Source organism: Dermacentor silvarum, chromosome 1, assembly GCF_013339745.2.
Source record: "Dermacentor silvarum isolate Dsil-2018 chromosome 1, BIME_Dsil_1.4, whole genome shotgun sequence".
Lineage (NCBI taxonomy): Eukaryota > Metazoa > Arthropoda > Arachnida > Ixodida > Ixodidae > Dermacentor > Dermacentor silvarum.
Genome location: NC_051154.1, coordinates 102575315 through 102592468, shown reverse-complemented (window position 1 = coordinate 102592468; position 17154 = coordinate 102575315). Strand labels below are relative to the sequence as shown.

Here is a 17154-nt window from a genome sequence, read left to right as displayed (position 1 = left end):
CTTCGAAACCAAGTCCCGATAGCATAGCGCCAGGAACACTGCTGTGAGTACTTTCCAGGACTCACGCACACAGTACAATTCATTCTTAACTTGAATTGCATAGAATTGCGGGAGGGGTGAGTACCATTGGATGTCTGAATTAACGCCATGCTTTTCCAAGTAGTTTGATATGCCTATAATCGAGTTAAATATAAGCAGTATAGTTTATGTTGGCAATGTTCGTATTGGTTTGAGCATTTAATATGAGGCATACTCGCTGTATGTGAGTTCATTATAGTGGGAGCTTCGTAAAAGGTGCAGTTGTTCAATCACTTTACTTCAGCCGATACTATTTCTTCAATGGTTAACGAAAGACATCGTTAACTGACTTAAACAATCAAACTGCTTGAACGTTAAAAAAAGGAATTATGGATTAAGTGACACGAACGAATCTTTGTCAGCACACGATAGCGTTTGCATGAGGAACGGTGCAAACCGGAATCGTTACACTAAATTGCAGCCGAATCGAACATATCTAGAAAGATACCGCCATGTCTATTGTTCTTCGAAAGGGCTTCATGAATTCGGCCACTGGTGTTTTAAAAGTATCATCTTCTATAGCTTGTAGGTATTTTTTCATCCGTGCGCAGATAAACCGCTCACAGGCCATTTCGCGAATGGAGTCTTTCTTTGTCTTTCTTCTCGTTGAGCTCCAACATTAAAGAGAGAGAAAGGGGAAAAATGTCGAGAGAAAATGAGCAACCCATTTCGTACGGGCGCCGACTTAAACGAATGAAAATGCGTGATCCGGCAGTCTTCACGTTCTAATTCGCAGCGGAATATTGTGAAGCATACTGCGCACGGCCCATGTATGGCGAACTTTGTATATATTTCTTTCTTTTTTCCTTCTCTGTGCTTTACCTTCAAGCTTACGTCGATTGAACGACGGCGACAATTGGCGCGGTAAATATTCGCTCGGTGCCCCATGTTCGCTCTGATGCTTCTATGCAGCTCTAATCATTCGCGTCTGGGGTACCGTGCGCGCACATGACCATTTCAGCTTGCCGGTCAGCGAATGCCGTATATATGTGTTCAATCTGATCAAACAGTGCGGGAGCCTGACATGCCTAAAAGAAAAGAAAAGGCAAGGTCGACTGAGGGGTCCCTCCTTCTCCCAGTGGCTCTGATGTGTGAGCATAGAATATAAGTTATTCTATCTTGCGAATGCGTCCATATCGGGAGTTGTACACAATACGGCGGCCATCGCACTAACGGCTCGCGATGGACGGCAGCAACCTTCCTGGGCCGGCGCGCACGCTGCTGCTGCTGCTGATGGCGACCACCTTTCTGCCCGACAGACCCTGCGTGTTCACAGCAGCCGGACCACCACTGCTCTGCGGTAAACGCATATTTCGACTATATCTGCCTGGTTCCTACTAGCAGGTGTATCCCTTGCGAATACCTAGAGCCCATAAGCGTATCCTGGACTATTTTCCTGGAGGGGGGAAAAACGGGGGGGGGCACACCAGGCACATGCCTCCCACGCCCAGCTACGCCTCTGCTAGAGAATACAAACGCGTCCAATAAGCATCTCACTAGTGGTGGTGGCCTTTACGTTGTTCAAAGTATACAAAATCGGAGCAAGCGCGTGTTCTTTGCACTATTGCAATAAGGCAAAGAAGACTGGAGCTTCCGCCGCGTTCGTAATATTGAGCTTGTGCTCACGAGAATCCAGTGTTCGTTACGGGTCTGCATAGCGAGCCAACTCTTCCTGAACAAATAGCTGGATAGCAAAATATGCTGCACTGTTGAAGGCAGGCGCCTGGTATAGCATATAAGTGTACTTCCTGGCTGTAAGGATCGTTTGTGCCGAGACTCATGCAGGCATCAAGCTGACAGGAAATGTGTGTATAGAGGCGATGGTCACGCCCAACCTCGTGCAATACAAACAGACGTGGTTGATGCGGCTAGTACCATATTCCAAGGTTGTCTTGCGTTCGCCCGCATAGATTTACTATCTCAGCTGCCAGAGACGATCCCACCTCGCTAGACGCACTGAGCACGCACTTTCAACTTCGGATAAATCTGGGTATAGTTCCCCAGAGCAGTTACTTGGCAGTTGATCTACGTGGCATTATTTCAATGCTACCAGTGAGGACGGCAGCCGCCTCTCGTAAAAAACGCTTCCTCTGGCGTGGTTTGAAAATGGTGAAAACGATTACGCGCCTAAGAACTCCTGCATTGCTCGTGTCTCTCAACGCATGGCAGATGCGTTTGTCTCTGTGTGCCCAGGGCCCGTATCTGCTGACACCGCGTTGTACTCACGGGCACAATAACAACAAAATGCATGTATGGTTCTATGTTGAGCTCGCACGCCGGGATTCTTCGTGGATAAGTAACGCTGTGGGAATGGGATGTTCTCGTCCTGAGCATACATAGTTTCGCAGACGAGACATTGAATCAAAGCACGTTCAATGGACATTAAATATTCAAATAATTTGGAGCTGCATTACCAAATTACTCTTCTGCAGTACCACAAAAAGTCACTGTTACCCTGGCTTGATAATTCATAAAAGGGGCAAAAAAGAAAAACGACTGGCGAGGCCACTTTACACGGTTATAAAAGCAGAGTTGCGGTGCGGGGCCCTCCATTCCATCCCCACTCCATTCCGGAAAGTGGAGATGCCCGTTAATTCCAATACTTTTAACTTCTCGGAATAGTGAGAGTTGGGTTCCCACTCTTAGAGTGGCTGAGTTGAACCATTGCACTCCTCCAATTCCAGTTAATGAAACGCTTTCTTTTTAATTGTTTACTGTTTGAAGTTGCGTGCCCAGTAACTAAAAACAATATTTCAAGTCTTAACAATATTGCACATATTATTATGTACTATTTTTTTTTGCCCAACAGACATGATTCTTTGCGGCCTGTTATCTCTGCTTCATGATGCTGTCTGTGACCTCTCCAATATCTACTGCTTTTAAAAGAACAATTTTCTCAATTTGGTTACGGCGAAGATCTGCGTATGGGCTGTCAAAATTTTAGCATTTAGGCCCTAAAAGAAGCATTGCGCGAACACTCGGATGGTAGAGCACATGCCTGGTCAATACAGGACCTGTACTTTAGGAGCTTTATTTCGCTAGCACATATGCAAGTTGAGTACTCTACTTTTCCACGAAGTGCGTACTGTACAAGATGAGTAGTTTCCGTGACGCGTTTTAAATTTAGCTGAAAATGTTATTGCATTGCTCGTCAAATAGCGCTAACAAATATATCTTTGCTATGGATATACAAACGGGAGTGCTCCCGCTTGTGTATCCGTGTGCCTTCCTGTTATCCGTGTTTAGAAAGCGCAACCCCATCCAGAATGCAATTCCAACTCGCCCAAGAATTAAACAACACTCTTAATATATGACTTGATTGCAAAATATATTCAAAATGAAATTAAACTCGTGGATTATGTGTGCCAACACCACGACATGGTTACGAGGCGCGCCGTAGTGGGGGACTGCGGATTAATTTTGACCACATGGGGTTCCTCAACGTGCACCCAATGCGCGGTACACGGGCGTTTTTGAATTTCGCCCTCCTCCTCGAAATGCGGCTGCCGTGGCCGGGATTTGATTCAGCGACCTCGTGTTTAGCGGCGCAACACCTTAGCCGCAGCATGATAGCCGCTAAGCCACCACGGTGGGTCAAAACATACGCAGTTCTTGCGGTCAAATTATTTCCAAAACATGTCAATTTGTGGTGACAACTTCTCATGCAGTGCGCTTTCCCGAAGTCCCCCCCCCCCTAGTACTTACGCGGAAAATGTCTTCCAAACAAAATCCCCCATTTCCCAAAATATTTAATTCCTTCAAAGCTATTTTTATTCGAGCGAAGCAAAGTACGAAATCATTTTACGTCCATTGTGCATGCCATGCATTATGATAGATTATTCTGTTCCTGCCATGTAAATAAACGCGAAACGCATTGATATATTTTTCAGGGCGATCTTTTTCGTTTTACATTTACTGGCGTATTAGCGGACATCATTTACAGCATACCTCCCTGACCACATGTTATCGCGGCTTCTGGATATTCGATCTACAGTATGAAAAAAAATATCATGGCGCGCGTTCCCGTGGACTCGCGCAGGGTGCAACCCTATGCGACATGTCTTTTGGCCTGCACCCTTATGTCGCAGGTCAAACATGATCTCACTAAAGTGAATCGTTCTTGAGAACTGAAAGTTGTCTTTAAATTGACTTTAACCTTGTAACGCAGAAAGGTTTCCGGGTATTGAGAAGTATAGAATGTGTAGAATACCACCTTGATTATAACTACCCTAGCAGACGTAGTCCCCTCCTATAGGAGCCGTTATTCAGCAAAATTGAGAAATGTCATAAATCGGCCAAGTCTAATTTATTCTATTTGGCAAGTTTACCGGTTTGGTACCCTCGCTTAAACTCAACATTTAGTGCATTCCAACTCCATTCCAGAATCTCAGACTGATTCCATTCTCATTCCATATGCCCGACTGCTGCCATCACTCCTTTCCCATTCCATTTCGGATGTTTGAAAATGTGGAATGGTTCCGGAATCCTCCCAACTCCAGAGTTGCCACTACGCAACTCTGGATGGAAGACGAAATCAGTCGCGAGAAACTGCAGTAGCTGCGCGAATAATCAGGTTTACGGGGACAGAGCGGAGCCTGATGGCACTCCATAAATATGCAGATCGTGCACTAGGACGCAATAAAGGTAATCGGATCTCTTTTCTTTTTATTTGGAAGTTCCCACACCAGCTCACTGGAACGGCATGGATTTTGACGATGTCTTCTCGGGCCTATAGTTAATTCCATATCGGTAAATATGGACCACATTGCATTTTGAATGAGCCGAAGGATGAACTTAGCAATTTTGAATAACATTTACTCAGCCCATAACGGACTAAATACGAAAAAAGTAGCCCGAAATCCGTGAAGTCATATTGACATATCGGCGCTGAGGTTTCAGCTCAAAATTCAGAAGATGGAACTTTGACCTTCACTTTCCCTTTTAATAATCGACCAATGACCGTCAAATTACCGAAAATAGCGTTTTGAAATAATGCTTCAACAATATAAACTGACTTAGCGTTTTCTCTTCAGTGCCCATTTAACAGCAGACTTCAAGACGGACGAGAACGCTACTCGATCCGTGTAAATGGGTGCCTTGTTTTATAAAGCGAGCGGAATGGGAAGTGTGGTCACAATTCTCCAAACACATCATTCGTTGAGGTTTCCGCGCGCACTTGGTATGCTCTTTCGTGGGCTCCAGTTAAAGGGACACTAAAGAGAAACCGGAAGTGGAGCTTAAATGGTAGATTATCCTTTCACGATCACAGCCATACCATTCTTACTGCAAAAAGATGTTTAATAAGCGAGAAAATAGCGAAAAACTCAAGGATAGGTGCTGACGCCCCTTCGAAATTCCCGCACTACACGTTCGTGACGTCGGAGATTACAAATGCAGGCCGGTCGCGATTGGTCGAGAGCGATTTATCGCTGTTAATAAAGCGCAAAATTAAATACACCTTAAGCGTACATAAACAGAATTTGCCAACTTTTTAAACCGTTTCAAGCGAGGAAGTGCAAGTTTAGCACAAAATTGAATAAATAAGAAAAAAATGGCATGAAGATACATGCGTCCGTGATAGTTTCGTAGTTTCGTTTTTGGTCAATGTATCGCTGCGCGTGCCTGTTCCGCTCTACGGTGTTTGGTTGCGTGTTGCGTGGCTCGAAAAACGTTGACTTCGCGGGAAACAGCCAGAAAATGCCTCGTGTGTGTAGTGTTGAGGGCTGTATAAATGGCCCAAGGCGCTTGCTCAGGGGCAGCGGCAGTGTTGACTCGATTGTGTCCTTTCATGTGGTGTCGCCGGGGAGCCGATCGCGCGGAGAGCCCCGGCTCCCCGGCGTGCTCTGCCGATGATAAACCGGCAAAACAGCCAGAGAAACCGATGGTGTGCTCTCTACATTTCTCGCCCTCGGATTATGTGTATAATCTTGCCCTCGGAAAGTATCTTGGCGTGCCCCAGAGGCCAGTCCTTTCTCGAGCAGCTGTTCCCTCAATGCGGCCTTCATCAAACCCCCTACCGGTGCCCCTGCAGCAGCAAACTGGCGGCTCTGTGAGTGCTGAATGTCATTAAATAAAGCCACGAAATAACCATACCGAGTACGGGCGCAACTTTCTACGCTTGTTCTGTCGGGAACATCGTCGCCTGGCGGACCGGACGCTTCGCCTTCCGTCGACGAAAACGAAGCTCTGCTTTCGCCGGCGCGGCCGGCGGCTCAGCGCCATCGCACGCGAAAACACCTACCGCTCGAGCACGGAGGATCATTTCGCGCTCCGTTTCACTGATTATCGCTGAAATGCAGTCCTGCTTCCCTGGCGAGCTCTTCGTTACAAGGTTCAGCGGCAGCAACGGTATCCATCGCGGCGAACGCAAACGCAGCGACCATGCATGCAGCCATGATGGATTCAGCGCCTCGGCCGTTTACGCAAGCGGTGACGTATCATGGCGCATTCTGATTCGCTGAAAGCAATGAAATCTGTGACGACACTGCTTCAGCGCCAAATCTGGGGCGAGGGAAATTGAGGAAGAGATATTTGGTCTTTGTTTAGGAATTTCTCCGCTAATAACTCATATTTTTACACCCAACAAAAACTGCATGCATTCCTGAAGGTCCCTCTTTTATTCCAGCTGAACTTCCTGTTTCTCTTTAGTGTCCCTTTAAGCCATAGATTTATTGATACCGTTAGTATTTTAAACGCTACTATAAAAAGAAAGTTAGAAAAAAAAAAGCAGCGACTCGTTGCAACGTAAACAGTCGCCCCGCCGCGGTAGCCCAATGGTGTTGCGCTGCTGAGCTCGAGGTCGCTGGTTCGATCCCGGCCATGGCGGCCGAATTTTGATGGGCACGAAATGCAAAAAAAAGACGAAAAAAACCACATGTGTACTTAAGTTTAGGTGCACGGTAAAGCGCCCCAGGAAATTAAAATTAATACAATTAAGTAGAACCCTAGAATTTTTGTAACGTACACACGTGCACATTTGTATCATTTGATCTCACTCTGCAGATATGCCGAGAGAAATGAAAGTACATTTGGTCAAGTGCGCTGAGACGATTCTTCAACAACACGTGAGTGTTTATATTTGCTGGTGAGCTGGTTTTTAAACGAGTGTTCGATTATCTTCGTTTTGTTTGCTTGTTTATTTTATGAACGCTGGCAAAAACCCGCAAAGCCTTGCAGACATGACATTTTGCAAGCCTCGCGCAATAATAATAATAATAATAATAATAATAATAATAATAATAATAATAATAATAATAATAATAATAATAATAATAATAATAATAATAATAATAATAATAACCAATCAAATGTTTATTATAGCGCCCAGGAACAGCTACGGAGCCTTCACATTGGTGCACTTAAAAAGTAATACGTGAAATAAAAGGTATACGGAGAAGGGGGGGGGGGGGACAAATGTGGTTGACGAAACAATGTGAGGTAAGGAAACAAAAAGGGAAACAGAAAACGAGGAGTTGGGCGTAAAAGGGAGTTAATCATACAACATGGTTATCAGCATTTATACAAAACATAGAAAATAAACTGAAATATCTCAAGAGAGGCAGAATACTTATTACATGTCTTTCTGGAGTCGAGCCATAGGACAGTCATTAATGCAGTGAGGCCGGACAGAAAATGCAATATGTTGCTTGGTATACTTCGGCGACACAAAAAAATTGCACATGAATAAGAAGTTTTGGTCAATGTATAATGTCATGGACCACCGTACGGAGGAACAAAAGTTCTGATTTAAAACGTCTTGATTTTGGAGGTGTAAGTTTAGGTATTCTTGAGAGGGCTCGACTATAGTCGCCAGAACGGCAATAGCGGTGCCTGAAAATAGATATCAATTTATTTTGAACGCGTACAATGAGGTCACAATTAGATTTGCACGTTCCGCCCCAAACTACAGAGGCATACTCCAGTAGTGGAAGCCACACAGTAGAATACAATTTCAGAAAGGCAACAGGGGAGTGGAAGTCATGCATATACGACAAACTATACCAAGGGAGGGCTCGTTGTTTCGCATATTTAGCGTGTGAAGAGAAACACACCAAAAGCTTTCATTTCATTGACCCTGGGCAGTGGAGCACCCCGAAGGGTCTATGGAAATTGCACAAGGTGTTTTTCCCGGTATAACTTAATACCATAGTTTTGGAAGCATTTAATTGAGTAGCTTATTGTTTCTGCACCAGTTAGAGAGTGAAAAAATGTATTTTTAGAAGTCAATGCAGTCATGAATGCTGTTCACAGTCTTAAATATCTAAGTTTTCAGCATATAGAAGGTATGAAGAGTGTCGAATCGCTAAAGAAATGTCATTTATGAATAGTAGGAAGAGAAGAGGACCAAGAACAGATCCTTGAACTCCGCTGGTGGCGTCATAGGCAATACTACTCGGCCCAACGAAGCACGGTCTATTACTTAGGTAATTTGATACCAAGGCAGGGATGGAAGAAGGTATGTCCATTAGCGTGAGCTTTGTAACGAGGAGCTAATCGCAAACTACATCAAATGCTTTACTTAGGTCAAAGTAATGAGCGCTTAACTGGCCCCTACCATATACTACACTGGAAGCATAGGTCATAAATGTGACCAAGTTCGTTGTTGAGGACCGCCATGATACAACGCCATGCTGTTCCTCTACTAAAGTGATCTTAGCACTAACAGAAAGCAGGGAATGCAATACAGATTCAAACACTTTTGACGAAGCGCAGAGGCTAGATAATGGCCCGTAGTTACTTACTGCGCATCTAGCACCCGATTTGTGTACCGCCCCCTACCCGTGCTACCTTCCAAGCACTAGGAAACGTAGTAGACATTAGGGAACTGTTGAAGGTGCTTGTGAGAACAGGGACAAGAATGACTCCGCACGTTTTAAGCAGTGCGGGAGGGATATACCATCAGATCCACAAGCGGAGGTTTGAGGCGCTTCATACACTTGAAAACAAAGTCTTCACTGAGTGATAGCGTACACACCATATCAGACTGAGAAGGGAGGATACTTCAGGTAGAAACATATTTTACACCAATTACACAACAGAAATGTTCTACAAAGGCATCAGCAGTGTTCGAGACAACATCGCCATTCTCATCAACCTCATCAACAAGACATACATCTTCGACGCTCTTTCTAGAAGAGTGAGAGCGCACGTAGCCCCAGAAGTATTTTGAATTACGTGTCATGCTGGCTTCAGCACGTTCAATGTGGTTGTAGTGATGATTGTTGTAATAAAATTTGCAAAGACTACGACAGAGCCTACATTGAAGTTTACACTTACCTAAACCTGTTTTCCCCGCTTTTCTGTGTGCACGGTATTTCATTTTTATTGTTTTTAGTTCTTTAGAAAACCAATGAGGGAGCTTTGACTTCTTGAGTGGTCTTGTAGGTATGAATATGCGCATGCCACCTTCAATGACTTTCGTAAAGAGGTTAACTTGTTCATCAACATCAGCTGTTCCATCTACGAACGACCAGTCAGCGTTTTCAAGATAATAGTACAAGCCAACGTAGTCTCCAAGGGAAAAAATTAAGCTGCTCTTCGTGTTGTTATCGGAACGGATGTTGCGTTTCTGTGCTACCAGAGTTAAAGAAACAAATAAAGGAGGGTGCAACTTGTCTGGCGCAACCAAATGAACGTTGCTACGCATGACGGTAACTGTATCAAGATTTGTAAGGCAGATCTAGAGCGTTGCCACAGCAGTTCTCCGTGAAGTTTTGCTGCTGCATGGAATTAAAGGAAATAAAGTCAAATGAAGGAGTGCCATTTTTGAGAAATGAAAAAAATTATTTCTGGCATACAGTATTATTAATCCATGAAATTCCTGGTACTTTAGAGTCTTCAATAATTATTACTTTGTGGTTCTTATGTGAAATTATAAAAGTTTCAATTGATGCAGGATAAGACCAAATACTGCATGAGTTACGTCAGGTGCTACATAGAATGCACCGAGGACGGACATCCGTAACTGCAACTTCATTCAAACTTTTAACTGGTTTGTGGATGCCAGTTTCGACCAACCTTTTCTTTTCCTTCGTCGTCCTTCATCTCCTCATCATCATTCGTGTTCATTGCAGGAAGAAGGCCTCTGCCAGCGATCATAGATTACCCTGTTTTGCGTCAACCGACACCGTTATATGCTCCAGATTCCTTAATCTTATCACGCCAACTAACAGCACTCGGCGGTTTTCGACCGTGTTTCCTTTCCCTTGGCACCCGCTATGTTTGCTCTAATAAACCAACGCTTATCCGCTAAAATCCGTAAACCGTAAACACTTGCCGTAAAGCGCGTTTCCTTGATATGGATGAGCAATATTCGCTGGGAGCTGCTGGCGCGTCGTGGAAAAGACACGCGTGTTATCATCGCCGCTTGAGCCGCAACAACTTGCAACGAACAGCTTGCTTTCCCACCAAGACTGCTTGATGGCGCTGCTATCTCGCGCAAGCGCGTGTGCAGTCACGTGGTATCGTTCATATTTCGCGGGCTTTCACTGTTCACTGAAAAAAGTAAACCCGCGATGGCGTACCTTGCCGTAAACACCACATTTTGATATCCCTTACGAGTCTCTACCACCTCCTAATTGGCATCTTGACAATTTGAACAAGAAAATGAAAAGCTAGGCACTACATTTTAATAGCTAATTCAATGCCAAGGACGAAACATTACTGGTGGCTTCTAAAAAAAGAAAGAAATAGAAAAGAAAAACAAAAACATGCGCTTGGTTTGCTTGCGTAGAATAATCGGCCTGTTTTTAACACTTAGGGCAGGACAGCTGGGACACCCATTCATATATATATGTAGTGGTTGATTCATTCATTCGTAAATGTTTAAATAGCAAAGAAGGACTGGCTGGAAGACATATAGGGGGGGGGGGGGAGTGCGGTAAAAAAAAAGGGGAAAGGAGGCGATCACAAACGACGGTCAATCCTCGTCTCGCGTGCGAAGTCACAGAGGAACTGCATCGTTGCGCGAGGTCGACCGTCCCTGTTGGGTAATGTCGAGTCTTTAAAGTCGTAATGTGTGGCTTGAACTATTTCAACCGGATGTATTTGTAGCCGGGCCCTACTAGAACATGTGTTTCGTCGTATATATGTGGACGAGAAGAACGGAAACCGAGGGGTATAATTTTTTTGTCACAATCATAAGAAACAATGACACAAAGGAAAGCATATGGGATATTACTCGTTTATTTAATTGAAATGCAGAAATAAAAATAAATGAAAATGGACTCAAAAAGCAACTTTCCGCAGGCGGGATACGAACGCACGTCATCGCATTACGCGTGCGATGCTCTTACCAATTGAGCTACCGCGGCGCCGTTTTACGGTCTACTTCCTTGGGCATTTATTTATGTGAACTAGAGTTAACCCTGGGAGTGTTAGCCAGCACCACCAATCACAGCCTTGGCGGCGGATGTAGAACATCCTATCTACAGCAGGCGTCACGTAGTATACGTGAACGTTTTAGGTGAAGGCACCTGGCATTTAAACCTCGCATGCTACCTGAAGGCATCTAAGCTGCGTGATCCGATGCCCTCGCTAGTTAATGAACAAGAAGAAATAATTTTTACATTTAAATGAAATAATTAAGTCATCTCTTCTATGCTTTCCTTGGTAATAATAAAATCTCAGGTTTTGCGTGCCAAACCACGATAAGATTATGAGGCATGTCGTATAGCGGAGGACCCCAGATTAATTTTGACCACCTGAGGTTCTCTAACGTGCACCCAATGCACGGTATACGGGTGTTATTGCATTTCGCCCTCACCGAAATGCGGATGCCGTGACCGGGATTCGATCCCGCGACCTCGGGCTTTGCAGAGCAATACCAACGTCACTACGCAAGCACGGCGGGTTGCTTTCCTTGGCGTCATCGTCTGTTGGCTTCTTATGATTGTGGCTATATATATAATATTATATATAATATTAATATATATATATATATTATATATTAATATTTAACAGTTATATATATATATATATATATAATTTTCTCGCTTAAATCAAGATTTACGCTCTTAAAACATTATGGATAAGCTGCCACGAAAACATTCTATGAAATGCTCTATATGCCATATCTTTAATTGGACCGCTACTTTGTGTAATATATACAGGGTGTCCCAGCCATCACACAGCACGATTAAAAAAAAGAGGAACGGCGTTACGCGAAGCAAACCTAGTGCGTATTGTTTCCAGTACAGTGGAGTAGCAGCCAGTAATGTTTTCGTTACTGAGATTTAATTAGCTAATTGTAATTAATTATCTAACTCGAGAAGTACTGTCCTAATTATCAAAGTGTCAATGAGAAAGTTGTAGAGCAACATGAAAAACTCCCGATACAGCTTTCTGTTGCTCAATACGTGCTACATAAATGTGTTTTTTCGAGTGTGAAAGAAGCCCACGAATACACGCAGAATTGCCGCACGACTGGCCGCTCGAGGCACTTTGCGTGTATTCGCCGGCTTCTTTCATGCTCGGAAAAACACTTATGTAGCACGTATTGAGCAACAGAAAGCTGTATCGGGAGTTTTTCATGTTGCTCTACAACTTTCTCATTGACACTTTGATAATTAGGACAGTACTTTTCGAGTTAGATAATTAATTACAATTAGCTAATTAAATCTCAGTAACGAAAAAATTACTGGCAGCTACTCCACTGTAATTCAAACAATACACACTAGGTTTGGTTCGCGTAACGCCGTTCCTCTTTTTTAAATCGTGCGGCATGATAGCTGGGACACCCTGTATATAGTCAAAATGCATTTTTTTTTTCAACTGTGCGATAATTTTTGCAGAAGAAATAGTGACTGAGATATGGTTGTTTGAAAATAGAAATAGGCTACAAACGTAAACCTAAGTTGGTTGATTCTAGAAAGGTAAGGAGAGCGCGAAGAGCCTGATCGCGTCGAGACGCACAACCAGTGGGGCACAAACATTCGTCGAGTGTCGTACACCGCAGGTCAAGGTGATGATAGTCCCCTCACTAGCGACATGCGCTGTCTACTCAAAGCGGGACACTCCAATATCAGGTGCTGAAGTGTCTCGCAGCAACCGCAAGACGTACACGATGGACTGGCCATGTGTCCTTGTCAGTATAAACGTTCGCACACGTTCACACAGCCGACCCTTAGCTTGAGTAGTAGCGTGACCGGCAGTGACCGGCCCCACTGTGTGCGACCTGTGCTGTGTGTGACCTGTGCTGTGTGTGTACTGCTTTATTTTTGAGATTTGTCATCTCACTCTTTCTTTCCTCTTTCCTCCCCTTCTTCCTATCTTCCATTATATGTTTAAGTCTCCTCCTTTCTGAAGAGTAGGCAGGCGTTGTGCCCCTTCCGGTGGCAGTTGCCAGCGGCTCCTCACTTTCCCTTTCCTGTATGTGTAAATATGTTTTCAAAACAAAATTAGAATTAGACGATTTTCAGACTGTTAAGCGTTTATTTGTTCTAAAAGTAGTATTATCAGCCCGCATATGCATATAAAGAGCCCACAATGTGACATTATTACTTAGAAAACAATTTTTCATCTATAAAATTAGTTATTTGCTGCATTTTGTATTCTTTCTCGACGATAAAAAAAAAACGGAAGTGCAATAAAACTAAATAATTGTAATAGTCATGAAAAATGGGCGTCTTTACTTACAAAGAATAGGTTTCGCAATATAGTGGGTAAGAACAATATTTTTGTAGAAAGTGTTTGGACGCCGCAGATTAACGTCTGTGCGCGAAGTTCAAAGCGCGCTCATTGCGTAAAAAAATTATATGTATGCTATATAGTATGTTGTTCCTTGTAATGATGGTTCTCGGTTCAAACGCCATCAACGCCCTTAAATTTGTCAGGCTTGGATGGGGTTCGAGCCGAGAACTTAGGAAACCTGATGTTTCACCTCTACTTCACATCACCACCAAATTTAATCCGGTGAGTTTAATGTTTATTTGCGGAAACGATGGCTCGCGGACATTTGCCAAGTCGCTCTTGCAGTGTATGCATGAAGCGGGCCGCCATGCGTATACATGTAATTTTATTCCATAATTATGCCGCGCGACAACCCACGCGAATAAAAAGAAATCGATGAAGCCTTACGTCCCAGGTTTCCGTCTGGGTTATGAGGAAAGTGGGCGGGTTCCGGAATATTTTTGGTGCTGCAGCGTCCCTGTTTCTTTCTTTCTTTATTTTTTTTTGACGTGCATCTAAATCGGTTTGCACGGTCTCATAAATTGCACTCCGTCTCCATCGGAATACAGCCTGGGCGGACGGGATTTGTTTTTAATCGACACGCAAACAATTCCAGCTGCACCCACGCATTTCACAATGACCGCTGACATTAATGCGATGAGCATTGAAGCAATGTAGTGACAAACCGTATTCCTGAAGACACCTTTACTCACAATCTGTAGTTGGGGAAGTAGACTACGAATGTTAATCTCATTAATACACGCACGCACCACAGCGCCACCGCAGACCACAGCTTGTACCTCGGACGCCACATGGCAAGCTTCGCTAAACGCGTTCTCCCAACCGTAGCCAGTGTTTTCCCGCTGGCACTGTATACGAGTAGGGTTCAGCATATCTGAATCCTATATATATATATATATATATATATATATATATATATATAAACTGCGGCGCGATTGCATATGCGCCTATTTCAGGCGTAAGTTTTTAGCTATATTAAGCTGGAAGAGCGGGCGTTCTCACATTTATCAGTCAGACATACACCATGTGGAGTGCGCTCGAAGCAAGCCGATAGAGGTTTAATAAGTAAGATACCATTAATCCCTCCCTCCTAGAGGCCATTTGGGACGCAGCACGCGACGTTGAGCGTCGAGTTGCTTTGCTTGAGAAACGCTTGTGACGCGGGTTTGATTTTGCCCAACACCGGATAAATTTAAGTTTTTTTTAATTGAACGTCGGGGAAAATGGTTACACAGACACGGTGACCGTAAAGTGGGTGAATCATCCTGAGAATGCTAATCACGTTAAACGACGAGGACACAAGCAAGAAAAACAAGGACGACGCGCTCTCGGGACCGAATAAACATTTCGGCGCGAGCGCCAGCGTTTAAAATGAATCCGTTCCGACTTGCCCAGCTTCTCATTGCTACACAGGACGATATTCAAACGTCGAGTAAGCAGTGGCGCCAAACTATTATCGTGGCTTGGTATTGTAAAGCGTTATATAAATGCATGAAGAATTTTGAATTCCTTCTCTTTGAAGATTGATCCGCTTACATCAGCACGCGCATGCTGCACGTGTAAAAAAAAGCGGTACGTCGCTGCAGATCCCGCGAAAAAGCTGCGCGCATCGAAATTCTTGGGAAAGGATTCACTAAACCGGCCACGCGTGGGTTGTTGTTTTTTTCTCTTTTCTTTTTTTTTTCTTTTTTTTTTACTTTCGCGAAGGTCGTGGCGCTGCTTGACAAGCGGGCCAAGAAGTTCTTCAAGGGACGCGACCTTGTGGATTCCCTCACCGACATGTGCGTCGACGGGGCGCACATCATCAACAACAATGTACGTATATGCCTCAGTCACATTTGACGGGCCCAGCGCGTCCAAAAGCTCGGATAGACCCTTTGCCTAATCCAAAGTGGTTAACATTGTCTTTCAATCAAGCGTTCTAATGGTTTACGTTGTCAGGTCGGTATGCGAGTGTTGCATAGACGTCCAACAAACTATTGCCTTTACTCAGTATTTCATCCATGCGATGACAGTTGTGATTCCTGGTGGTCGCATGCAGCCTCTGGTTGCACATATTTGGCATTGGAATTTGCCGAGAAAGACACTTGTTTTGGCCTGTACTCCGTTATTACGAGTGTGTTTTTGATGCTTTAAATACGAGAAGTACTTCTCATGACTTAAGTCCAGGCAAGTGTCCCTTCACATTTCCCATGTAAGGCAAAATTTATCGATTAATCGGCAATTATTTGCACGACATAAGTCTTAGAAGCCGAGGTGTTATATACCGGGTGATAAATATTAATGGAAACAAATTTTGTAAAAATAGGATTTAACCGATGTGGTGATGCTTTGTTCGCTATTCGTTCTTTCATTGCGGTGGAAACTATAGATGGTCAACTAGTCGTCGCAATTGGCTCGATAATTAACAAATTCTTTAATTAACTTAATTGATAGTTTTCACTCCAGCATTGTAATAGTAATATTGGAGGAGGACGCCGCAGGAGGAAAAAGCAATTTACGCGATTTTAGAAACACAATCCGTTGTTGAGATTTTCGTCGACAAAATTCGCCTTTTGTCGCTTCGATACCGAAACACGGAGCGCCAACAGCGCTGGAAACACAGCAGGGCCGGTATTTTGTAGCGATGCCTTTCCGGTAATAATGCCTTTTCGCGCTTATCGCGCTTTGTCAGTGGTCAGAGCGACGGTCCGCTCACGATATCAACGTTGATAACGTGAGCGGACCGTCGCTCTGACCACTGACAAAGCGCGATAAGCGCGAAAAGGCATTATTACCGGAAAGGCATCGCTACAAAATACCGGCCCAGCCCACGTTATTCTCGACGCTGTCATGACGTAGAGCAGCTCACTGCGATGACATAAAGTCCCTATATAAGTAGTAGTAAGTGGTTCGCTTGCTTTTTTCTTTACTTTTTGCTTGCGAAAGCCAAGTCGACGGTGGCGCACCTAGAAAGTCCACGTTGAAGCTTTCAGGCCGGGCGCGCGCCGCCGCCGGCGACTGCGGCTGCGCAGAGGACTTTTAACATGGCTCTGAGGGGGAAAAAAAGAAAATATAAAGAAGTGAAAAGCGCGCGCTATCATCGTCCAATCGGAGATACAGGAGAGAGAGAAGCGGCGTTTATCAAAGGATGGCGGTACTTTTCTTATATAGGGACTTTACGATGACTTGGTGGGGCGTTAATTCAATCCGTCGACACGCGTTTGTACCGTTTGCAACTGCAAGCGACGTTAGGTTGCCGAGACATGATGTTCCGGAGATAAAGTGATAAGAGGCGCGCACTGGCGGTCAACCTGTTGACGTAAAGAAACCATACGAGGCGGGAAGCATCACCTGGCCAGTTCTTCCGGCGCTGTTCGTGCGCCCTGCAGTTTCGGTATATCGAAG

The 17154-nt window shown here is 44.3% G+C and overlaps 1 protein-coding gene across 1 annotated transcript in view; it reads left to right on the top strand.

Moving 5' to 3' along the window:
- The first annotated feature begins 895 nt into the window (after positions 1–895).
- Positions 896–17154, top strand: part of LOC119433980 (uncharacterized) — a 40845-nt gene continuing 24586 nt past the window's right edge. The window contains exons 1-3 of the mRNA XM_037701274.2: positions 896–1378; positions 7081–7142; positions 15475–15582. Coding sequence (XP_037557202.1) covers positions 1261–1378; positions 7081–7142; positions 15475–15582 — 288 coding nt within the window. The 5' untranslated portion in view covers positions 896–1260. The remainder of the gene's footprint in view (positions 1379–7080; positions 7143–15474; positions 15583–17154) is intronic.